The 24,143-nt window shown below is 48.4% G+C and overlaps 3 protein-coding genes and 1 long non-coding RNA gene across 5 annotated transcripts; 2 read left to right on the top strand and 2 right to left on the bottom strand.

The window, feature by feature from the left end:
- The first annotated feature begins 2,481 nt into the window (after positions 1 to 2,481).
- On the top strand, positions 2,482 to 4,863 carry LOC133885201 (protein OCTOPUS-like). The gene has a single exon (XM_062324874.1). It carries the CDS (start codon positions 2,669 to 2,671, stop codon positions 4,625 to 4,627), a length of 1,959 nt encoding a protein of 652 aa, XP_062180858.1. The 5' UTR covers positions 2,482 to 2,668; the 3' UTR covers positions 4,628 to 4,863.
- Positions 4,864 to 14,150: 9,287 nt separating this feature from the next.
- On the top strand, positions 14,151 to 17,803 carry LOC133884694 (probable anion transporter 2, chloroplastic). Its single transcript, XM_062324206.1, has 8 exons — positions 14,151 to 14,966; positions 15,723 to 15,949; positions 16,305 to 16,653; positions 16,735 to 16,779; positions 16,853 to 16,999; positions 17,109 to 17,246; positions 17,382 to 17,415; positions 17,531 to 17,803. Exons 1-8 carry the CDS (start codon positions 14,478 to 14,480, stop codon positions 17,701 to 17,703), a joined length of 1,602 nt encoding a protein of 533 aa, XP_062180190.1. The 5' UTR covers positions 14,151 to 14,477; the 3' UTR covers positions 17,704 to 17,803.
- On the bottom strand, positions 14,864 to 18,175 carry LOC133884695 (uncharacterized). Of its 2 annotated transcripts, none has more exons than XR_009903159.1 (5): positions 17,906 to 18,175; positions 16,899 to 17,699; positions 15,645 to 16,041; positions 15,477 to 15,563; positions 14,864 to 15,001 (listed from the first exon to the last, which is right to left on the bottom strand). It is a non-coding gene; the product is annotated as an uncharacterized LOC133884695 (long non-coding RNA). The 2 variants fall into 2 exon arrangements; XR_009903158.1 differs by having other exon boundaries at positions 17,886 to 18,175.
- Positions 18,176 to 21,211: 3,036 nt separating this feature from the next.
- On the bottom strand, positions 21,212 to 23,795 carry LOC133885700 (uncharacterized). Its single transcript, XM_062325435.1, has 4 exons — positions 23,428 to 23,795; positions 23,227 to 23,328; positions 21,688 to 21,825; positions 21,212 to 21,615 (listed from the first exon to the last, which is right to left on the bottom strand). Exons 1-4 carry the CDS (start codon positions 23,656 to 23,658, stop codon positions 21,574 to 21,576), a joined length of 513 nt encoding a protein of 170 aa, XP_062181419.1. The 5' UTR covers positions 23,659 to 23,795; the 3' UTR covers positions 21,212 to 21,573.
- Between the last annotated feature and the right edge of the window lie 348 nt (positions 23,796 to 24,143).

Below are 24,143 nucleotides of genomic sequence, written 5' to 3' on the forward strand. Positions count from 1 at the left end.
GAGGTCAACAGTTGTGTTTTCGCGAGGGTGCTCAGTCGTTCAGAGAGATTGAGGAGTAGAGCAATCTACTAGTAGTCTATTTGAGGCGGATAGATTAGGGCCAGATAATTTGCGGGCACATGATAGATAGTCTAGGAAAGGCTGGTGGATAGTTCACTTGGAGGGTGAACATAGCGTGGTACAGGGCAGGTAGGCTGGCGGCGATATACTAGTCATATCGCAGGTGCAGAGGCAATGATGAGACTAGCGTCAACGACATAGGAGCCTTACGGCTAGTCGTGTACATTCTCTATGGAGTGGCAACACGTGGTGCGAGCCTTTGGGTGCATATTTGCATTGGAAAAGGCTTATGCATTTCCAAATCAGCAATGGCACGAATCGATCCAAATTATGGTCACAATTCTAAAGTGTGGATTGAATGGCGTGCATATGCATCAATGGTTGATTTGAAAGGGACTAGAGACTAGGGAATTCTCTACTTGCAACTGGAGTAATTCGGTTGATCTGGGGTTGCAAGAGGCTACGATGTAAGACATTGGATAATTGTAACCTAACGGCCAAGTGGAATAGCAATGCTAATATGGCAATATCTATGTGTAACTTGGAAAGTAACAGTGAAGTTTTCAATATTATGAATGTAGTCAATTAGGATCATAAATGTTGGATTCAGTTAGCTCTTATTATGTGATGCGCAAACATGGAGCAGATCTCTTTAAAAGTCAGGTGATTATATTTTTATCTACTTATGTCATGACACAAATATCATGATGTTGGAGTAGGTGCTATCAAAATCAAAATCTGTAATAGAGTTGTGTGTTTTCGGGAGTCAATCATGTGTTAGGACTAAAGAGGAATTTGATTTCGCTCGAAGAGACTGTATTGATAGGAGAGAATGGTGTACAATTGCAGGTGGAGGCATGGAGTATGAAGTAACAGGGATAACACTGTCTTTGGAAGGCGGTGGGTCTAAGTAAAGGCAAACTAATCGAGCAACTCTGTAACATCCTAAAATTTCAACGAATTTGAAATCAACAAATCATTTCAAGGAAAACAAATCCAAACAAAATTTCAAAACATTTTCCTCTCTCCTTTCTTTCTCTCTTTCCCCTTTGGTTAGCCCGTCGCTAGCCCCGTCACCAAGTCACCGTCTACACCGCCGCCTCATCGCTCCTCTACCTCTGGCACCGCATGACGACTGCGTCTGAAAACATCCGCTGACATGAGCACGCATGCGTGGAAAAGCCACCACCATCTCGACTGTCGTGCCAACTTTTTCTACCCACGTCGTGCACATCCAAAGTCGTTGCATCGCTGTGTCTTGTTGCCGTTGACAACCCATCGCACGCCATACTGCACGCGCATCTCCGCCATTGGACCCCACCAATAGCTGCTCGCCCTCCGCACCTCACTACCACTCGGCGAGCTCGCTGAGGCAAGTTTTGCCCTCCACTCCTCTCTTTCTCTCTATTTTTCCTCCGACAACAACCATGGGAACGAGTGTCTGTAGTTATACCCTAGGGATATAGGCTTTAGTTGAACCTTGTTAACAAACATCATGCCTCTGGTGTCGTCTGTGATCTTGTATAGTTTATCTCGAGCAGACCTATCCAACTGGGCTTGACGGGCCAGCCCAGCACAGACCCGACTAGGCCTAGCCCGTTAGGCCTACCTAAGTAAATGGGTTGTGCTATGCTGGCTCAGTGCCAGAGGTGCAGCCCACGACATGGTCCGTGAGCAACCGTGCTATGCCAGGTCGCTCCAGGCACGATTATGATATGGCGGGTCGTGCCTGGTGGTAGGGTGCGAGGTGGTGGTGCGGGGGTGGCCAGACGATGGGGTGGGGATGACCGGGGTAGGGCGGTGGTGCGGGGGCGGTCGAACGACGAGGCTAGGTAGGGTGGCCATGTCGAGGCGTCGTGCCGACCCAACCCGTCTAACCCTCGAGCCACCATGCCTTGGTCATACCTAGGATAGCAGATCTCGTACCATTCCACTAAACACGGCCCAATTTACTAGCTCAGTCTTCAGTTGGTTCCGTTGACGACTAAATTTTCTAACAACTTACACTAGCCATGACAACTATGTGATTCAAACGCATCCTAAGTTCGAGTTTACAATTTCCAGTCGGGTGTATCAATTGCTTGAGGTAAGTAAATTATAGCTTGCAGGTTGTTCCGTGATAATCACCTTCCGATCAATCAAATCCCGAAAGGCCAACCTCAGCGAAATCAGATCACAGAGCGGTAATCCGATCGACATGCGCACACAACACGGAGACTTGGGAGAGCTACGGTGTGAGGAGAGAAGAGCGTGTGCGTTTGATCTTGGGAAAGGAGTAAAAAGTAAACCAGCCCAAAACCCCAAGAAGGCCAGAGGAAGAAAGCAAGCAAAAGAAGTAGAGAGAGAAACAGATTAGGGGAGGGGAAGGGAAGGGAAGAGAGTGAGTGGGGCAGGCGACGGGGCCCGTGATTCCCTTCACCTTTCGCTTTCACCTTCTCCCTTTCTCTCTCACCACCTCATGCTGCATCCTAAAAACCATCCCTCGAATCCGTCGCGCTCACGCCCTCCCGCCCTTCAGAGCTGCTACGGCCCGAGTGTACCACAGTGTGTCCAAGAAATGTGATGGCGCGCCGCGACTAGCCAAGTGTCCAGGGGCTTCTACGAGGCAATGACGCTGCAGATGGAGCCGCCGGTGCCGCCGCCGCGGCGGTCCGTGTCGACGAGCTGCGACCTGCACCCGGAAGAGATCTTCACCGGCTTCTGCGCGGCCTGCCTCCGCGAGCGCCTTGCGGGACTCGAGGCATCCGCCGCCGCGGCCGCCACACCGGGCCGCAAGTCCACCTCCGCCATCCGCTCCCTCTTCACCAGGCCGTTCGCCGCCGGAGGGGCCACGTCGGGCTCCGGCGCCGCGACGCTACCGGACCTCCGCCGCTGCAGGTCCTTCTCCTGCGGGCGCGGGGGCGACGCGCTGGCAGCTGCTGCCGGCGCGGACGAGCCGCAGCGGCGGTCCTGCGACGTGCGCGGGCGAAGCACGCTCTGGGCGCTGTTCCACCAGGACGACCGCGAGCGGGTCCGCGACGGCACGGCGTTCGGCGCCTTCCCGGCCTCATCCTCTGCCGCGGCGGCCGCGCTCGCCGCCGAAGTCCAACCGCATCCGCAGCCACCGCCTCCTCCGGTGTGCGTCCATGAGGTGTTCTTGGAAGAGGAGATCGCTTTGGCCGAGGATTCCGACGAGATTACTCCTGTGGTGGAGCCTGTCTTGGTGGTGGACACCTCTGGGGAGATGGAGACTGAAGCGAATGCGGCACGGGAGGTGAGGGCGATGAAAGATCACATAGATCTCGAGTCCTTTCAGTCCCAGCCAAAGAAGCTGCCGCCCAAGGACCTCAAGGAAATCGCCGGGAGCTTCTGGCTCGCCGCCTCGGTGTTTAGCAAGAAGTGGCAGAAATGGAGGCGGAAACAGAAGCTCAAGAAGCAGGAGGCCGCTGGCAGCGAGGCGGCGGCAGCGGCAATGCCCCTACCGGAGAAGTCCTCCAAGCCCTCATTCCTCCGGCGGAGTCGCTTCCACCGAGGCGAAACCGGCTCGGAGTTCGCCGGTGGCCGGCGTTCGTGCGACACTGACCCAAGATTCTCCCTTGACGCCGGCCGCATGTCCGTCGACGATGTGGGCTTCTCCTGGGACGAGCCCCGCGCGTCGTGGGACGGCTACCTGTTCGGCGCCGGCACCGGCATTGGCCCTGGCCGCGCGCCCCTGCCGCTCTCCCGCCTCCCGCCCATCCTCTCCGCGCTCGAGGACTCTCCTGCCGGTATCGTGGAGCGCTCCGACGGTCAAATCCCCGTGGAGGATGACTCCCAGCCCGAGCCCGACGCCGATGCCAACATCCCCGGCGGCTCGGCGCAGACGCGAGATTACTACATGGACTCGTCAAGCCGGAGGCGCCGGAGCCTGGACCGGTACAACTCCGTGCGCAGGTCCTTCGAAGTTACCGACCCAAAGCCAGTGGCCGTACCGGCTGCCGTTACCAATGGCAAAGTTTCCCCCCTAGTCGGCAGCTCGGAGTTTTACCACTTCCACCACGCCGAAGACCTGCTCGACCATCATCGTTTCAGCACCAACTCTCTCGTCGAAGACTTCTCCGCCAGCCTGGACGCCACCTTCCATGACCCCTCGAAGAAGCCGCGGCGGTGGCGCAAGGCGTGGAGCCTCTGGGGCCTCATCCACCGCAGGGCCGCCGGGCGCACGAACGGCGCGTCCGACGTCACCGACCGCGCGTTCTCGGAGCCGTGGCCGGAGCTGCGCGTCCGCGGGTACAACGGCAGGATGCAGAGGTGCAACAGCAACGCGAGCGCGCGCAGCTCGTTCAGCAGCAACAGCGGTGGCCTGGGCAGCTCGAGGCGCAGCTGCGTGGACGCCTACGGCAACGTCAAGCGGCGGCGAGAGGAATGCGCGCTGGACCGCAACCGCAGCGCGCGGTACTCGCCGGGGCACGCCGACAACGGCATGCTGCGGTTTTACCTCACGCCGATGCGGAGCGCCAGCGGCCGGCAGACCGGTGTCTTGCCAGCCAAAGGCGGCCGGCAACTGAGGTCACAATCGTTCGCGCGGACCATGCTCGGGCTGTACTGACGACGGCGAGTTGCAGGTCAAGCTGTTCCTTTCTGTAGTCAAGTGCTTAGATCTTCAGGAGTGTGGGCAAATGGTATAACCATAAATCTTTACATCCTTGTGTAGTGCAGTGTTCTTTTTGTTCATTTGGAGGTTGGATAAAATGAAGTTTAATCTCATAAAACTTTTGTGCTGTAGTTCTCTGACTCTATCCCGCCACCCATCGCTAGGACGGTGTAGCCGCTGTTTACCTTGCAATGCTCGATGCAGTACTAGGTGAAACGAAATGAAGCAAGGCAGCAACAAACAAGTTTGCAATTTTTTACTGTATTCTAGTGTCCCAGATGGTATCGCTTGCATGTCAAGTCTGAAACCCGAGGGAGGATGGGTCCCACTCCTTCCTTGTTCCTACCATGCTTGTCTTCGGCTCTAGGATCGTGGCGAATTCCTTGACGAAGAGACAAAAAAGTCGTAGTGGCGATAGTGCGTCGTCATGCCATGCGGGGCGGCAGCTCAGCAGTTGAAACGTTGGTCTCCTACTCGGCCCCGGCCACTACACTAGCCTGCGCACCTGATGGACCGGTCCTTTCAGGGACAGTAGCGGCTGCCGCCGCCTCGGAAACCGTTAAAGGCGGCCTCCTCATATTCTGTTGGTCCCTAGGCGCACTCGCTGCCGCTGGGCCTCACTCGCCGTGCCGGGCCACCGATACCCCCTCGCGTCCGGTTGCCGCGCGCTCCATGCCGCTCACGCGCTAGCTGCGCCGTGCGCGCGGAGCCTGGCGCCGGCGCCGCGGGCGCGTTGTGTTGCTACCCTTTCCGCCTGCCAGCCCCGCGCGGCGCGCCGATCCACTTGGTCGGTCGGTTGGCTTGGCTTGCGGTTGTGCGGGGTGGTCGGGCTCGCGGGCGTGCGACGGGGAGCGAAACGCGGCGCGTGCAGGCGCGGTTGTTGGGTTCCGATCGGGAGCAGTGGGATCCGAGAGGCAGGCAGATTCTGATTCGGGGTCGGGGAGGATGGACGTGTGGCCATGCGCGCGCCGGGTTTTAGTAATCGGCGCGGCGCCGGATCTAGGCCGACGTGAGACTATCTTATGCTATGCATCTACGGGCATGTGGACGAGAAAATTAAGAAAACCTACATGTGCACAAAACTTCTTCGAACCGATTACTGCCCCACCCATCACAAAAATCTGTCGTTCAGTTAATTCGTATCACAATTTTTTCAACAGGCGCCATGAACGAGCACGCCAGCGATTCATCGTGAGCAATGGTGCCGTGAGTTTTCCTATGTAGGCAAGGTTGTCGAGGAAGTTCGCGGATTGCTTTTCGCCATGGACTGCAACCTTAGTGCTCTATCAAAAAGGCTCAACGTGTTATGATGAGCAGGGGCGGGTTGGAACCGTCAAAGCGATTAGAAAAAAATGCTTTGAGGCAATTGCATTGAGCCATCGGCAATCGCCAGATAATCTTACGGTTGGCTCCAGGGGCGGCTGCCTTGGGTCGTCGGACGCATGCACATAGCGTGCTTGGAGTCTACTCCGCTAACACCCCCACCCCCGCGGTTGTAACGGGAGCGGGGTGGACATTCAAACTAAAGTAAAACTCGTTGAAGATCGCCGTCGAAAGACCCATGGTAAAAATATATGTATAGTGAGAGCTGGTTGGCACATGAAGAACACGAACTTCACTGAGGGCGACACGTTCCCCAACAAAGTGTAGGATGATCTCGACATGTTTCGTCTGCTAATGTTGGATGGGATTTGTCAAGAGATAAACCGCACTTATGTTGTCATAGAAGATGACGATGGCATGTCAAAGTGGATGGTTGTCGGTAGATGAACACCGCAAGCGGGGATCCTGAGGGACCCCCTTTGAGATTCGATCGGGGGTTGATTCTGGATCTACCTCGTACGTGGGATTAATACGAGTGTATGGGATCTAGGCGGGACGAATGATCGTCAACTAGTAGGAGCAAATGCACAAGGGATTTAGACAGGTTCGGACCGCACAGAGCGTAATACCCTACTCCTGTGTGTCTGGTGTGTTATTAATGCTCTTGGAATGTCTTTCTCTGGATCTCTGTGTTACAAGGTTTTTTTGTCTAAGTCTTGAGTTTCGTCTGAACTTGTTCAACCTCTAACTTAGCCTCAACCTCTTGAACCTCAACTTCCAACTTCCTGAACCTATCTTACTACGAAGTGCTCCCCCCCCCCCTCCTTTTATCCTACTGGGAGGGAGGCTCGGCGTGTCCAGAACAGGGGCACAAGTTTCTGTAAGTCATAAATGGAAAGCAACCATTATGGGTATATAGTTTGATGTTACAGGGGTCGAAAATGCGCCCTTCGGTCGGTCCCGTCACTCATTACGCCCCAACTTTAGCAAGTGCAGGGGGGCCACCGGCCAGCCGCTGAATATCCCCGCATGCCCGTCCGGTCATATTAGATCTGACACGGTCTGACGCGGCAGGGCGATAAGCGATACACCTCGAGCCCATCGACGATATCTTCAAGCCGTTTTCCTTTATAGGCCCCGCAGGGTGACGTGCGATGGGACCCATCGCATTAATTGTCCCCACACCTTCCTGCCAGGCGGTGGCAGGGACTGACGTACTCAGTATGACAGACGTGGGGGGGAGGGAGTGGTTGGATGTAACCAGCCACGCTCCCCCTTAAATGCAGCATCAGGCTTCCCATCGATTGGCACCTCACCATGGAGCCCTCATGGGGTCCACCGGCAAGGGGCTTCTTAGGTCCTCGGAGAACTCTAGGTACTCGGAGACCAACTGTTCTTAGCCCCGAGCACCCCCTCCCGGGCCTGGTTCTTCTCGGGTCCTCGGGAAATTCTGGGTACTCGGGGACCAACTATTCTGGCCCCGAGCACCCCCTCCCGGACTTGGCTCTTCTCGGGTCCTCGGGGAACTCTGGGTACTCGGGGGCCAACTATTCTTGGCCCCGAGCACCCCCTCCCGGACTTGGCTCTTCTTGGGTCCTCGGGGAACTCTGGGTACTCGGGGGCCAACTGTTCTTGGCCCTGAGCACCCCCTCCCGGGTTTGATTTTTCTCGGGCCCTTAGGGGGATGGTCCCCGAGGAATGGCACCACGTGGCACTGTGCTGTCCTGGCCTCGGGACTCGGGAACCCCCAGTTCCTATATCACCGACAACGGTGTAGTTCCGCATGGCGAAGCCAACAGGACTCAGCAACTGCATTAGCGACGGCACGGTACTCTGCTTCAGCACTAGAGCGAGAAACCGTCTGTTATCGCTTGGAGGACCATGAGATAAGGTTGTCAACGAGGAATACACTGTAGCCTGAGATGGACTTTCAAGTGTCAGGACAGCCGGCCCAATCAGCGTCAGTATAGGCGATGAGTGAAGTCGGTGTAGTGCGATGTAGCTGCAAACCATTGTCGATGGTGCCCCTGAGACAACAAAGAATCTGTTTGAGCAAGTTGGTGTGCGAGTCGTGCATGTGAAGGCAAGCTTGTTGTATAGCGTAGGCGATGTCCGGACGTGTGAAGGTCAAGTACTAAAGGGCTCCAGTGATGCTTCTGTAGTCGGTGGGATTGGCGATAGGGCCACCTGCAGATAAAAACTTAGAGTTGGTGTCGACGTGCGTACTGCACAGCTTGCAGTTCATCATGTCAGCACGTGCGAGGATATCCTTAATGTACTGGTGTTGGCTGAGGAAGAAGCCAGTGGCGATGCATGTGAAGAAGAAGCCAAGGAAGAAATGCAGATCACCAAGGTCCGTAAGCTAGAACTCGCGGTGAAGGGAGTCGATGACGCGCTGATGCAGGGCCGGTGAAGAGGCGGTGAGGACAATGTCGTTGACATACAATTGTAGGTAGGTGAGGTCGCGGTTGCAGCTGTAGATGAACAGCAAGGGGTAGGCCTTGGACGCCGAGAAGACTAGGGAGGCAAGGTACATCGCAAAGCGACTGAATCAAGCCCGGGGCACCTGCTTGTGGCCATAGAGAGATCGGTTGAGGCGGCACACATTTGTGCTGTGCTCAGGGTCGACGAAGCCAGAGGATTGCTGACACTACAATGTCTCAACCAGCATGCCATTGAGGAAGGTGTTGTTGACGTCGAGCTAGTGAACCGCTCACTCGTTGGCGAGAGTAATGGTGAGGACAATGCACACGGTGGCCGGTTTGACGACAAGGTTGAACGTCTCCTCGAAGTTGACACTAGGTCGTTGAGAGAACTTGCGGAGGATCCATCGCACCTTGCTTCGATCCAAGGAGCCATCAGGCTACAACTTGTATGAATATTCCATTTGCCTGAAATAATATTAGCATCACAGGGTCGGGGAACAAGTTCCCACATAATGTTAGTGCGTAAAGTGGCATATTCATGTTCCATAGCGCAACACTAGTTGTCTTCGTTAAGTGCAGCGTGATAGGTACACGAAATCGACGATGGAACTCTACATGCAAGTTCAACCGATCCACCAGCTGCCAGAATCCGTGCTTCCCATGGGCCATCATGTCGTGCTCATTGAGAGTTGGGGGTACAAGCACGCCTGTTAACGATGGTGGTGTGAGCTATGAAGCAGGAGGAATAAGGGCATGCTGATGCGGTTGTGCATGGGCAATCGGTGGCACATTGGGCAATGCCGACTACTGGACTAGCGCGGAAGGCATAGAAATGGGTAGTAGGGGCATAGCAGGCAGCTGCGTGATGAGCTTGGTGTGAGGCAGGACAGGAGGCTAGGAACTCGAGGAGCCCAGCAGGGTCAAGGGAATGTCCCGGCTAGAGGGAGGTGACGCCGGTGAGGCTGAGCTAAAAGCTCGACCCATAGGTGTCGGAACCATGTTTGGAGCATGAGCATCTACAGATAAAAAATCAAAGTCGCATGGCAAGGGCGGGTTAGGTTGCTCAGAAAAAGGAAATGAATTTCCATCAAATACAACATGGCGATTGATGATAATGCAATTTGTGCTAAGATCCAAGCAAAGATAACCTTTGTGATATGCAGGGTACCCAAGATGCATGCATCACCTACACACCATGAGACAAGCAAACATGTTTTTTCAACTCCAAACCACCACAAGTTAGTCCAAATCAAAATTCACAATTGAACTCCTAACTCGTAGAAACCGTGTGCATCAGATGGTCTGATGTGTTCACCATCTAAATACTGGAACATCTAGTAAGTGTAGCTTCATTTTGCACACTAAAAATTTGCTCTTTGCAGAAAATACTCCTGTGCATCTTTCCAGTGTGTTGGGCTCCAGTCACCGGAATATCCGATGCATACAACCTTACCAGACTTGCCTTCTGCAGTCTCTCTGCAAGAATTGCTCCGGTGAAGCCTCCGGTGTTCAGTGACATAATCCCCAGATCATCTGGTCAGTTTAACAGCACAGAACTTCATTTTTTAGCCTCTCTGCAAGAATTGGTCTGGTGTACCTTTCGGTGTTCACAAACTGAAGAGCCGAACTATCCGATGTATCACTCTGAATTTGACGCCAAAACTTATCTTATGAAGAAAATACTCCGGCGTCACCTTGCCCCATACATCAGACCATCTAGTGCGCAATATATGTTTTGCTTCCAACTAAAAACCGGTGAAGCCTCCGGTGTTCAGTGACATAATCCCCAGATCATCCGGTCAATTTAACAGCACAGAACTTCATTTTGTAGCCTCTCTGCAAGAATTGGTCTGGTGTACCTTTCGGTGTTCACAAACTGAAGAGCCGAACTATCCGATGTATCACTCTGAATTTGACGCCAAAACTTATCTTATGAAGAAAATACTCCGGCGTCACCTTGCCCCACACATCAGACCATCCAGTGAAGCTGAATGACTATTTGCCGGGCCAACTTTGCCCTGGTTAAAGTTGACCTCGGCACAATCCAGTGCGCAATATATGTTTTGCTTCCAACTAAAAATGCTCCGATGCACTTCACAACCCGAACGTCGGGCCATCTAGGGACTTAAAAATTCTAGGCATTGAATAATCCAGTGAGGCAAAAACTTCTAGACTCAGATAAAATTTGCCAATTCCATTATTTAACTCGAGTTAATCAAAAACAAGAATGAGCATCAACAAATATATACTAACCAAATTCAACTCAACTTGATCGTTGTCAATAGCTCATCAAAATCAAAACAAGTAATATCTCAACTTGATTTCCGTAATAAGATAGACTTAATTGGGCATCGGATGTACGTGATGATGGGTGAAGTGGTAGGGCCAGGCGCCAGGCCCAGGGCCCAGCGTTCCTGCTCTCGTTGTTAAGTCGCTCGCATTCATGGCGTTTCAGACTGCCCGCGCAGTGAAGGCGAACAGAACATACGAGAGCGAATATGATGATGCGAGCTCACGTCGTGGTAGCACCATCGCAGGGCCGCAACAGCAACGCCTGGCAACTTGTCATCTCGTCTCCTGCTGCTGGAGCCTGCAATGCGTCTGATGGAACTTCTCCTATCATGCATGGAGCCACATCTTGACGCACTACCCAGATATCAGAGAGGCGACGTCTCATGGAGTTTTACAGTTACCCAACTGACTGGGACAAGAGTTGAGTTGGCCACTCGTCTGTGACCATGCATGCATTGGCATTGCAGCGCTCGGAGACGCTACGCATCATGTCCGACGTGCATGCTCAGGGTTCTACTTGTTCGTGAAAGAAATGCACGGAGGGCGCTGTACTGTTTCTCCTTTTCAACCCATGCGTTACCATGGGTGTTTACTACTATTACCAGTGTTACACTCGGAGTACTTGGATTCCATGGACAGCTGCAATGATAGCCAGATGATAGTACTGCTTCAACGCTGGAGACAGTGCACAGGTTCGTCTGAAACTTTGGAGGCTCAAGATTTATGTCGCGTTACTGCGTGTTCAAGATTAATTTGTTCGCAGTACAGTCTCACTGAACTCGCCATTTAATTATTCTCCAATGTGCATCACATGATGGACTTGAAGATAATCATCCACATTAGGGGTGCATCTTTTTGTACATGAGTGGGTTCGTCGAGCTTGTTAACACCTCATATACCCGCCAAATTCAAACAACAGTAGAACACGATTTGCATCATAACCACACGCACCACGAATCATACGCGATTTGCTTCTCGCGATAGGGGAAAAACTAAAGCTGAATGACTATTTGCCGGGCCAACTTTGCCCTGGTTAAAGTTGACCCCGGCACAATCCAGGGGGAGCACGAAATCGTTCTCCCAACCGTTTTCTTGCCTTGCTTGCAAGATTGTCTCCTTCGTGCCAAGATCCATGCATGTAACATCGACATGACAGATTGATCATGGCTCAGATGAGCCAGTGAAAAAAAAAATGTGCAAGTTCGGCTCCATGTTAGGACGCGCTTTCTCCTTCTCCATCTCCTTACAAGGGGGAGAATGTTAGGACACTTGCCAGGATTCCCTTCGAAGCCACGCAAGGTTGAATTCATGAACGAGAGATCAGAGTGACAGAGGTTTTCCAATCATTTCAGCGGACATACGTGGCTTGTGATTGCTCAATGCTCACCAATGATTTTTTTTCGATGTAACGCATTTTACAGCGCCCAGATCGAATCAAAGCAGCCCAGGCCATCTCAACCCAAGTCTTTTTCATAGCCATTTCTTTTCTTTGGAGTGTGCGCAAAGAGGAAACCATGTGCCCTTGTTGATTAATTGGGCTTTCAGAAAACTGGGCTTTAAGAAAGAGTCGTCAAAAATCTCATGGGCTTTTTAAGGGGAAATGGCCAGGCTAGGCAAATGGTTTCGATACAATTTAACGTCTCGTTTTCTCATCACGCGGATCCATTTGACTCGACTTATTTCAGTACCCATCTAAAACGAGGGAGACTTATTTCAGTACTAAGACATCGGTGGGTTTTTTTCATTACATGATAACACATTCACACAACACTAGGTACATACATTATACTTATACGTACGTGGATGCTCCTATCACATAGCTACAGATAATGCTGTTAAAAACACTCACATGTATTTAAATCGTGAACATCAAGATTTAAACTTGATGAGTGAAATCATACCATCACCCTCCATCACGCCATCAAGAGTTGGTTACCTAAGACATTAGTGAACTAATCATCAGATTGTACTTCTACTATTTCTTTTTTCCGGTCATCACAGAAGATGGACTGTACAAACGTTTCTAATTTCTCGCTGTTCAACGCACAGGTTTGTGGACCGAAACAGAAAACGACCAAGTAATATACGCAAACTTTGTCGATTGTTGAAACTTTGTCCTGTGAAGATGTTGTGCGTAATTTGTTTCCTTAACGGAGCCGACCCGTTCGCCATCTTCAGTGGTTATGTCCAGTCGCATCTGCTAGCGATGCGCTTTATAAATGAAACCCAATAACTGTTCACGGTCCCGTACAGGCTTTGGATGTTGAAGCGCCAAGTTACACAATACGAGCCAACCAAATGGAATCATGGCAGAATGAGTAACATCAGTTGAAGACCATTGTTCTTCTTTTTTCCTTCTTTTCGGTTCATCCGACTTGACACCAGCGGCACGCGTAAACCAACCCTTTGATCAGAAAGCAAGGTTAATGAACGTCTTACTCGAATAATCTTATTCCTTTGTCTTAAAAAAATGAACATGTAACTTACCGCTTACGGTCTTACCTTTTCGCAGATCGAGGCGAACTTGGACGGGTGGAACGAACTGGGTGCTTCATATTTGTGCATTTGGCGAAACTTATCACCCCATCTCAGTCACGTACTTGAACTACACTTGCCCTGTGTGGCAACATAGAAGATCAGGTGACGAGCTGCCAATTCCCAGAGTGCGGGTCGGCATATGCCAGAAGAAGAGAAGGCGTGCCTGTTATGACACCCTCACGACTGACATCTGTTTTGGGCGCGACCACAGTTGCTTGCCGCAGTGTTGGCACCAACAAATGGCATGCCTGTCAAGGGCCGCCAACCAAGAACCAGCCCCGGACTCCAGTCCATCATCTCCACCCCAAGACGGCCAGACCAGCCATCCCCTGGCTTGGCACGCCGCTGATCACACACGACACGACAACCGCGCACGCACCACCCCGGCATCTCCCCACTCAGAAATGTCAACAAAGTGAAGATCGTCGCTACGCTAGGCTCACAGCCATCCTCAGCGCAAGTTCGTTCTCTCCCCGGGAATTCCAGGATCGGAAAAGCTGTCGGACCCAACACAAAACTTCCATTAGATATGCAAGCGTATCTTTTATCAAGATTATTTATTTATGTTAAAATTTATATTAAAAATAAATAAAATTAATAGATTAGTATTAGGTAAAAGAAATAGATGACTGAGATAAACATAAGTGAATAAAAACGTTGTATTTCATAGAAGGAAATTTTATGAAATCCGATGTCACAGAAAGATATCTTCTTGTGCATGATAAATATCCCTCTCCTTTCTTTTAATTACACATATCAGCCTTTAAATAAAAAGAATAGCATGCATCAGCATCTCGTAAGTACTAAGCGTCTATTTCCTTCCGCATTTCGCCGTGCCCACCGGACGGCGACACTGCGCCCCCGCAATCCTTGACCATTTCCGAGGCCCGCCAAATCCGACACCACTAACAACTACCAAACCCATAACCCCCTTAAACATGGGTGCTTAGTCTCAACAGCTGACAAACCGGCCCCGCTCTCTCCTCCGTAGCTAGCTCGCTCGCTCGCTCTGATCCGCCACCTACCGCCGGTCCGCCCCCGTTACCAACTTCCTCCGGTCCGCCCCGAGTTCCAAGTTAACCCACCAACCGTCTCATCGATGAATCGCGCTGCTCGCTCCCTCGTTGCCATGGGGGTGCGCCATCCGACCTCCATGCCCCTCTGAGCTCGTTCTTGGAGCGTCTCAGGCTCAGCTTATCCCACGCGCGGGTCATTGGATCACGGCCATGGCGTCGGTCAGGTCATGCGTGTCCGTGAAGCCGACCGTGAGCCCAGTCAAGTACAGATCCACGAGGGTCGGGGCGGCCACCTTGGGGGCGAAAGGAAGGCTGCAGATATCTTCTTCTTCTACTACCTTGGCGTTAGGCGCCGATGGTTGCAGGGATGCTGGTTGTGCCAGTAGCAGCGGGAGGGGCGACGTCAATGGTGCTGTCGGTTTGCTCGGCGATGGTGGGAGGATCAGGAGGGGCCAGAGGGAGGTCGTCGCCATGTGCAGCGCGAGCTTTGACGGGGTCCGGCCCTGCGCCCCCGCCGCCGCCGTGGCGAGCGCCGTGCCGCCCGCCTCAGCTTCGGCGTTCCCGGAGCGGGCAAAGGTGGTGACTCTGGTAGCGGCCATTATGCTGCTCTGCAACGCCGACCGGGTGGTCATGTCCGTCGCCGTCGTGCCGCTGGCCGCGCAGCACGGCTGGTCCAGCTCCTTCGTGGGCATCGTCCAGGTAATGCACGGCTGATTCAGTACTCTCCTTTTCATCTGTGCATTGGCAGAAAGCAAAAGCAAAGTAAAACTCCTTTCGCTAAGAAATTAAGCAGCTAATTAACTCTCTGTCACTGAAGAACAAACTGTCCCAAACCATTAGTTCATAGCTTAACAAAGTCAACGATGCATCAACGTCAGACGCGACGAGAGAGCTACTGAAGCTTTACATTTTAGAAGCACGCGGAGCTGCAATGATGGGAGATGGCCAGGCTACCAGCCTCTTACAGACTACAGTCTTACCGTGAGTCGCCCAGAGCAAGCACCAAGTTACCAACAGATCACCAGCACACCGATAAATTTGAGAATGGAAGTTGATGTTTGCTTTCACTGTCGCTCACGAGTCATGACTCATGATGCATCCATCTCATTACAATATACTTTGTTGGATACTAGCCTCCAGAAACAGATATATTTTGACAGGGTTCATGTCAGATAATTGGGCTAGTTGAAATGTCCAAGTTAGTTTTACCTGGTGATAAGGACCAGAAAGATTGCATCCCAAGTTTCCGCTCACACCGAAATACAATTCAATGATTAGAAGTCACTCAACAAAAACCTGCATGCCGTGTACCCATTAATGCTCAAATGCATATTTTTACTGGTTGAAGAATCGAATCAATAAGCCAATATGCTGTACCTAGCCTCGAACGAATACTACTTGTTCTCTTGCTATTAAACTGGTTGGCTTGAGGTTGAATCTTATCCACTTCTGCAGTCATCATTTTTGTGGGGATATGTTTTCTCATCCATGGTTGGAGGAGCTTTGGCAGACCGATATGGCGGGAAGAAGGTGATGGCAGGTGCTGCTGCACTCTGGTCCTTGGCTACTTTCCTCACTCCTTGGGCTGCCTCCCGCTCCACCATCATGTTGCTTGCTATGCGTGCACTCTTTGGCCTTGCAGAAGGTGTGGCATTTCCGACAATGAGCACCTTCTTACCTAAGTGAGTAACTTATTTCACCCATTGAATTTGCTCATAATTGGCATATAAGTAGTTTTACTTTAACCAACATCAATCTCTCAAGCCTGAAATGGCTGCACAAAAAAGAAAAGAATGTTAAGATTAAACACGGTCTTATTAGCTGTGATTAACACTTAGGTAATTAGAATAATTTTCTGAACTGTACATACAAGTATTCTTCATCTGATTACCACACTTCCTGGTATTTCAGCCTATGTCCCTTTTTATAGACATCAATTCTAGCTGTTACATAATCTAGAAAATGAAACAATTGCCACCAATTTGATGTCACCAAACAAGTTTGGGATTTTTCAATCTAATTTTGAACATGAAACAGGTGGTTCCCAACACATGAACGTGCCACTGCTGTCGGCATTTCCATGGGAGGATTCCATCTTGGAAATGTCATAAGCTTCCTAACAACGCCGATCATCATGTCACACATAGGCCTCACGGGAACATTTGCCTTCTTTGCATCGCTTGGTTACCTGTGGCTCTCAGTATGGCTGTTCAACGTAGTAAGTGATCCTCTTGACAGCCGTACCATAAGCAAATCTGAGCTGCAATTAATTCTAGCTGGAAGAAGTGGATCAAAAGTCCGAGGCAGCAAATTCCCATCCCTAAGGGAATTGTTCTCAAAGATTGAGTTCTTAGCCATCATTGTAGCCAATGTGGTGAACAACTGGGTAAGGCTGATAGACTAGCAAAATTAGAATTTGGTCATATTGTACAAATTTTAACATTTTCAAATTCAAAATACCATGCAGGGCTATTTTGTCCTACTGTCATGGATGCCTGTATACTTCAAAACGGTACGTTATCAAAGACCTTCTAACTAATATTACTGACAACTCTAAGCTTTTTCTAACAAAAATCCTAAAACAGGTTTATAATGTCAATCTCAAACAAGCAGCATGGTTCAGCGCCATACCTTGGGCAGTCATGGCTGTGTCCGGTTATGTTGCAGGAGCTTCTGCAGATTTCCTGATCAAATCTGGTTTCTCCACTGCACTAGTTCGTAAAATTATGCAGGTAAAAGCGTCGTCTGAGATTAGCCTTGGCCTTGCACAGCTCACAGAATAGGCTGATAACTCGCACAACCTGGAACACAAGACTCATCACAATTCTGGTTTCTCTGCAGTCCATTGGTTTTATGGGGCCGGGTGTGTCATTGCTATGCTTAAGATTTGCCCAAACTCCATCAGTTGCTGCGGCTCTCATGACCATTGCCCTGAGCTTGAGTTCCTTCAGTCAAGCTGGATACTTTTGTAACGTACAGGTAGAGTCTCCTGCATATCCTGATCATACCACCTAAACTCCAATGACCTCCTTTTTCCTTTCTGTGGTGCTGCTTCTATAACAACTACACTGTGACAAGTCTGAACGAATGCATTTTACTTGATCTTTCACACAGGACATTGCTCCCAAATATGCTGGATCTTTGCACGGTATGTCCCTCATTTGAGCATTTGTACACTTGACAGGATTTAACGATCCAGTAATTACCAATGCCGCAATGCAGTCTTGACCCTGTACCTGACATCTCTTCTGCTGCGTGCACAGGACTGACGAACGGCATCGGGACAGTGGCCGCCATAGTTAGCACCATCGGAACTGGCTACTTCGTCCAGTGGCTAGGGTCCTTCCAGGCCTTCCTCACCCTCACGGCAGCGCTGTACTTCAGCGCCACCATCTTCTACAACACCTACGCGACGGGCGACCTGATTTTTGACTGAGATAAAAAAAAATTTAAGATTCTTTTGTGCACATTCTCAAAGTGTACCAGTACTCATTTGTATCTCATCTGGAATGGAATAAAATAGACATTGATGGTTTCCTTCGTGACAAACAACGTGCAACCGCGGTTGCTCGTGAGGAAACCACAGAGAAATACTGGGAAAAGGACGGAGGTTCGGACCTGCTGTTCGACGAAATTACCGTGCGGAGGCAGTGCGATTGCGGTGAGCTCACCGCGCCTGCAGTTTGTGGGTTCGGCGCCGCGGCGGGGAGGGCGACGAGGCAGGCAGCCGATTCCTCGCGGAGCGGATGCGGGAGGCAGGTAGATAGCGCGGTTGATCTCGCCTTCTGGCCAGAAGCGCACGATTCGGCCGTGGATGTGTGGATGAGCAGCCGCGGGCTTCTGTGGGCCACCGAAAGTTCCCGACTCAATGATTTGTATGGCACGTATCATTAACACATACCTCCGATCTTCTCAGGCAAATTTGGGATTTTAGACAACAGACACCACCGTATTTGAGAAAATAGATAACATGTTGACGTATTTACAAATTTAGCATCCGTATTCGGAACCTCAAACACCGAAAACTGACTTTCGGTAACTCAGAATCCGAAAACAGTCCGGTCCTATAATTTTCGGCAACTCAGTTACCGAATACGGCACTGTTCACCGTATTCGGCAACTCAGTTGCCGAAAACACTGTAAACAGTGCCGTATTCGGCAACTGAGTTACCGAATACGGCCTCTGCATGCATGCGCCGGCGCCCGGAAGCTACAGTAAACAGCTAGCAAGCAAAAGTGTATAAAAGTGCATGTTTTTTATTTAATTCACGATTTTTTTTGAAAATACAAAAATAATCCAAAAATTCTAAATGTTTTCATGATCAAACTAGAGATCACCAGCAACCCATTTTAATTAGTTTGGTCCAAAAAGCCTGAGCCAATATTTAATTAGAATTCTCCAAATAAGTCAACTTTTATAAATTCTAGCAATATTTAATGCCTCAAATGATTTCTAAAAATCTATAAAAATTCACTAATATTGTTATAATGTGATATACTAATTTATAAAAATATTTCCATCCCTATGTTATTTGGTGAAAAAGTGAGTTCCTTTGTAATGCTTCGTTTATATGCATTTTTATCATTTCATGTGATATTCTCTTTTTAATTCAATTTGAATAAAAATAATGCAACAAAAAAATGCATATAAATAGAGCATTACAAAGGCTTTAATATTAATATGAGAACCAAAGTTTTGTGCATGTTTGAATTTTTTATTCAAATTGAATTAAAAAGATAATTTGGCATGAAATGATAAAAAATATATATAAATGGAGCATTACAAAGGCTTAATATTAATATGAGAACCAAAATTTTGTGCATGTTGCATTATTTTTATTCAAATTGAATTAAAAAGAGAATATCACATGAAATGATAAAAATGCATATAAACGAAGTATTACAAAGGAACTCATTTTTTCACCAAATAACATAGGGATGGAAATATTTTTATAAATTAGTATATCACATTATAACAATATTAGTGAATTTTTCTAGATTTTTAGAAATTATTTGAGGCATTAAATATTGCTAGAATTTATAAAAGTTGACTTATTTGGAGAATTCTAATTAAATATTGGCTCAGGCTTTTTGGACCAAACTAATTAAAATGGGTTGCTGGTGATCTCTAGTTGGATCATGAAAACATTTAGAATTTTTGGACTATTTTTGTATTTTCAAAAAAAATCGTGAATTAAATAAAAACATGCACTTTTATACACTTTTGCTTGCTAGCTTTTTACTGTAGCTTCCGGGCGCCGGCGCATGCATGCAGAGGCCGTATTCGGTAACTCAGTTACCGAATACGGCACTGTTCACCGTATTCGGCAACTCAGTTGCCGAAAATTGTGGGACCGGGCTGTTTTCGGATTCTGAGTTACCGAAAGTCAGTTTTCGGCGTTTGAGGTTCCGAATACGGATGCTAAATTTGTAAATACGTTAAGATGTTGTCTATTTTCTCAAATACGACGGTGTCTGTTGTCTAAAATCCCAAATTTGCCATCTTCTCTCAGTTGAAGAGAACTCTGAGCGGAGGCGACTCCGAGGTGAACAGCGATCGGCCGGTCCCCTAGCTCCTACGGTCTTGCCGGTCTCGATGGAGGAGAGTTTATTTTTTTTATCCAGTCGTTAGGTTAGTATGCAGTCTCTGGGTGGATTTTGTTATAAATTTAATGGTGCTTTTGTCTCTACGATTTCTCTTCTCAGAGGATCCGGAGAGGGTTTTTTTTCCCTTTGACTTGTCGACTTGTTATGTTGATTTCTGTGGTATGGTTGTTTCTATATTTTTTTTTTAAGAATGAGGTGTATCTTACCTCGTTTGATAGGATTGTCCGATTCGTTCAACGGTTTAATAGCGGTTCGTGTTACTGATGATGGCTAAAAAACTTGATTGATCTTTTCTGATCCTATCTCATGAGTGGTGGACGGATCGACGCCGATTTCTCTGATCCAGCTTAGTAGCAGTAATCGGAGATACTGCAGGGTGTTGCGGACTGGGACATATGTGCGTATTGCTATCTAATCTTTAGATTTCTGGTTGTTTCGATAATGATCGAATAAAATCATCTCATTTTAAAAAACATATCATTGACACAAAAAACATTAAATGAATTTTTAGGGACACAAAAAGAATTTACTTTCGTTTATGAGAAGAGTTGGGATGAGATCAACCTAGGAACTTTTTTATTTTTATAATTATTATATAAAAAATATAAAAATAGATGTCTGTTTTGAAAAATCACATATTCTTGGAATATTGCATTTTTGCAATTCATTGTATTTCGAATTGTTTAGAATTCCAACCCGGAGTATTATATGGAACCTCATAAAATTCAAGAAAAAATAGGGACATTTTCAACCAACACAACCTAATTACCTAGATTCGTTTAGATTATTGTCACCCGATGTGACATATTTAAAATTTAAAAAAATTATGTTTCATTGCTGTTAAGATTAAAAACACTATTAGAATAATAATGAAAAATTCTAAAAAATATATAGTGTGAAGGATGTTATAATCTAGCTCTCAAATTTATCTTTTTTTTTTCTGATTGTACAGATTCTATTTTCATCTAATTTTTTTTTGGAAAACTAGAACATAGTATTCTCTACAACATATATTTTTTTAAAAAAAATACAACTATCTCGATGACGTTTTGAATTTTGAGAGCAATGGAATAGGCATGTGCCTGTCCGAACGCCTATTGTTCGATTTTTTTTAAAAAATATCTATTTTTGTAATATTCGATTTAAGAAATATAAAAATTAAAAAAATCGTGGACTCGGCATGGGCTCTGGGCTGTGGCAATCCGGCCTAGGAGAAGGCGGTTGTCTAGAGCCGCGGGCCAGTTATGGGCTGAGGCGGCAGACCAGAATCGTAAGCGATTCCAGGTTGACGAGCCTGAATGCCTGGTGGCCGGCGGCCCGCGAAGCGGAGACACAAGTTGCACATATGCAGTTTGTCTCAAAAAATAAAAGTTGCACATATGTATCATCTTTCACAGTATGCCCAGCTCACTAGCTCAGGATCGTCACTAATTGGCACACTTGGTGATCAAACCACTCACATTCATTCAGGGTACAGGTTTATGGCAACAAGGTATAAACCTTCCGACCTTTGTTTGTCTTCCACTGCTAGGCTTGTTCGAAACGACTGATAACACCTCACACAGCACCAAAGGATTGGCAAACAATCCACAAAGCATCATGTGCTCCTTATTATTTTGAAACGACTGATAACCCCTCACACAGCACCAAACGATTGGCAAACAATCCACAAAGCACCCGAAGGAAGCCCGGCCTGGACTCAAGAGTCACTCCTGCTAGGCTTGTTCGAAGCTGGAATGACCTGCAAATTTACAAAGTCGGTAAGGAGTTAACAAGATGGCTTGCTCGCCAATATTTTAGCTGCTTGTCATACTGTCTCGGAAGATGGTATCCAATCATTTGTTGCAGGATTGCTCGTGCAACGAACAAGGCTGGAAGATGAGTAGCCGTTGGTCGTCACACTGAAGGCACTGCCATTGGGTCTCTCCACTTTGATAAAGCCCGTACCAGTCTGCAAAGAAATATTACTGAGTTGAACATATCCACAGAGCGATTTTACAGAATGCACACTGATTAAATTACAACATTAAAATGAATAATTCAACTGTCCACCATTAGGGCCGTCTAGAACGGTCATAATACATAGTTTGTTGGGAACCATGCATAATTGCATAGTGCTCTTGGTCTGGTGGTACGAAGCATCATGAAAGACCTAGATATTGGAACTTCTGAGTTCATAACAAGTACCCAAAGCTCCTTTTGATATCTCAGTTCTACTATGCTAGCATCTGAGAATGATTATAGTTCTTTACCTAAGAGCCTCTGGTAGACTAGTACAACTTAAGGCTAGAAAATGTTTGATGACCAAGAGTTGCTATGTGAGTTTTAGAACATTTGAGGCCACTAATAGCACACTAATACATAAAGCAAACCTGACTATGGAAAAGAGATTGTAACTGTTGCCCTTGTCAATATAATTGGACACAATAGGTGTCGAGGAACAAACATGTTGATACTTGAAAGTAGAAAACCATGTACCAACTAGACAAGCGCACCGATGGTGCCCGTCTGCACGAAGGTTACAAAATTAGTGACTTTTCCCATTAGTAAAACTGTGTTTACTAGTGCAACAGAAACAACCAATGTTGAGACTCTGGCCTCGACCTTTGGCTTACAATACAGCTGCTGGCTAGGTTTCACATACTGCACATAACAATATGACAATGTTCTTTATACTCCTGTTCTAAAACTCTTCTGTCAATGAAATACTACAAGCTCTCCTGCTATACTTCCAAAAAAAGTCAGTGGAAAGTAAATCTTAAGAGCCCATTCACGTTTTATTGTTAACGCTACTTTCACAGTAATCCTGGTATTCAGATTCATTTGGCTGAACCACAGCACTTTTCAAGTAAACTGCTACTGCCTCCGGTAGCCCTGCTGAAAGAGGACTGGAAAACCAAGAAAAAATGATAACTGATTCTAGCTCTCTGGCTACTGTAGTAATTTTTGACAATTAATTCAACAATAATTCAATGTTTTTTTTCCCAAAGAACATGCTATAGCGTTCAAGCTTGCTTAAGGTTCTCGTGTGAACAAACTTTTTTTCTAGGATGCAGTTATGATTGGAGTATTTCATTCAAGAATTCAAAAGCTAGCTACCAATAGACGGCAGACGCCATTAACATGACAAGATCAAACTAACAACAATAAGTTACGATTGATAGACTAATCCACCTAAGAAAGATCCTGAAACAGAAAATCCTTACTCACAATAAACCATAAATTGCATCTACGAAATTGACCAACTTAGTGCCATGAAAATACCGATAGCAGCACATGTCATATCTACAATGTATAAATTTGGTAAGCAGAACATCTCCTAAACAGTACACAGGTACACTACAAAGCTTACCGTGTGATGCTGCTTGTCGATGCAGTTGAGGCCATCGTAGTACTGTGTTTCCACGTACTCCTCCCCGCCGTCAACATTCCCTGCTCCGTTCAACACCAACTCCTACACACAACAGAGTCACCGCGCTCACATCGATCGATTCAACAGGCAAACACCAAGCAAGAACTCGAGTTCCAAGGAGGAGAAAAAAAAGGCGCTGACTTGGGGCTTCGCCTCGAGGTCGCGGAGTTTGCGGAGCTCCGGCAGGTCGTGGCCCCAGTCGGCGGCGTCGGCCTCCACGGCATCCTCCGACGGGTCGCTGCGCGGCGGCTTGGCCGGGCGCCTGGGCGCGACGCTGTCGAAGTAGCCCCGCACCTCGGCCTCCACCCGCGCCGCCTCCTCCGGCGGCAGGTGCGGGTCGCTGCGCGCCGGCCGCGCCGTCGTCGTCGTCATGGCGGCTTCGCTCCTCTCCTCGTCTCTCTCGGCTCTGGCTCGGTCCACGACTGGGTTGGTGGCGGAGCCGCGGGTTTACGGGCGAAACGCGGCGGTTTCGAGAAGAGTGGTTTCGGCGTGCGGATGGCAGCGGGGCCCGGCGGACTGGGTGGGCAGGTGGCGATGCCGCCGTGCCGTGATGGTGGCGTTTGATGGCGAAAGCGAGGAGGATTAGATGGAGTAGGTGTGAGAAGAAAATTTACGACGCTCTACATCTCACGCCTTCTTTTTCTGAGCTAACGCTATTAACTAAGAAAAAAAGGCATGTGATATAAATTTTTTTTATAAGATCAGATCTTATAAAATTTCGTTAATAAGTATGAATCGATGAGCTGAGATGATCCTAATCCGTCGCTGCTCTCGTCCAAACTCGTGATATCTGATGGCGACGCGGCACCATGGCCTGATGGTTCCTATAATGAGTAGTCACATATTTTCCGGGTCGT

This window comes from Phragmites australis, chromosome 11 (genome assembly GCF_958298935.1).
Source record: "Phragmites australis chromosome 11, lpPhrAust1.1, whole genome shotgun sequence".
In the NCBI taxonomy this organism is placed as follows: domain Eukaryota; kingdom Viridiplantae; phylum Streptophyta; class Magnoliopsida; order Poales; family Poaceae; genus Phragmites; species Phragmites australis.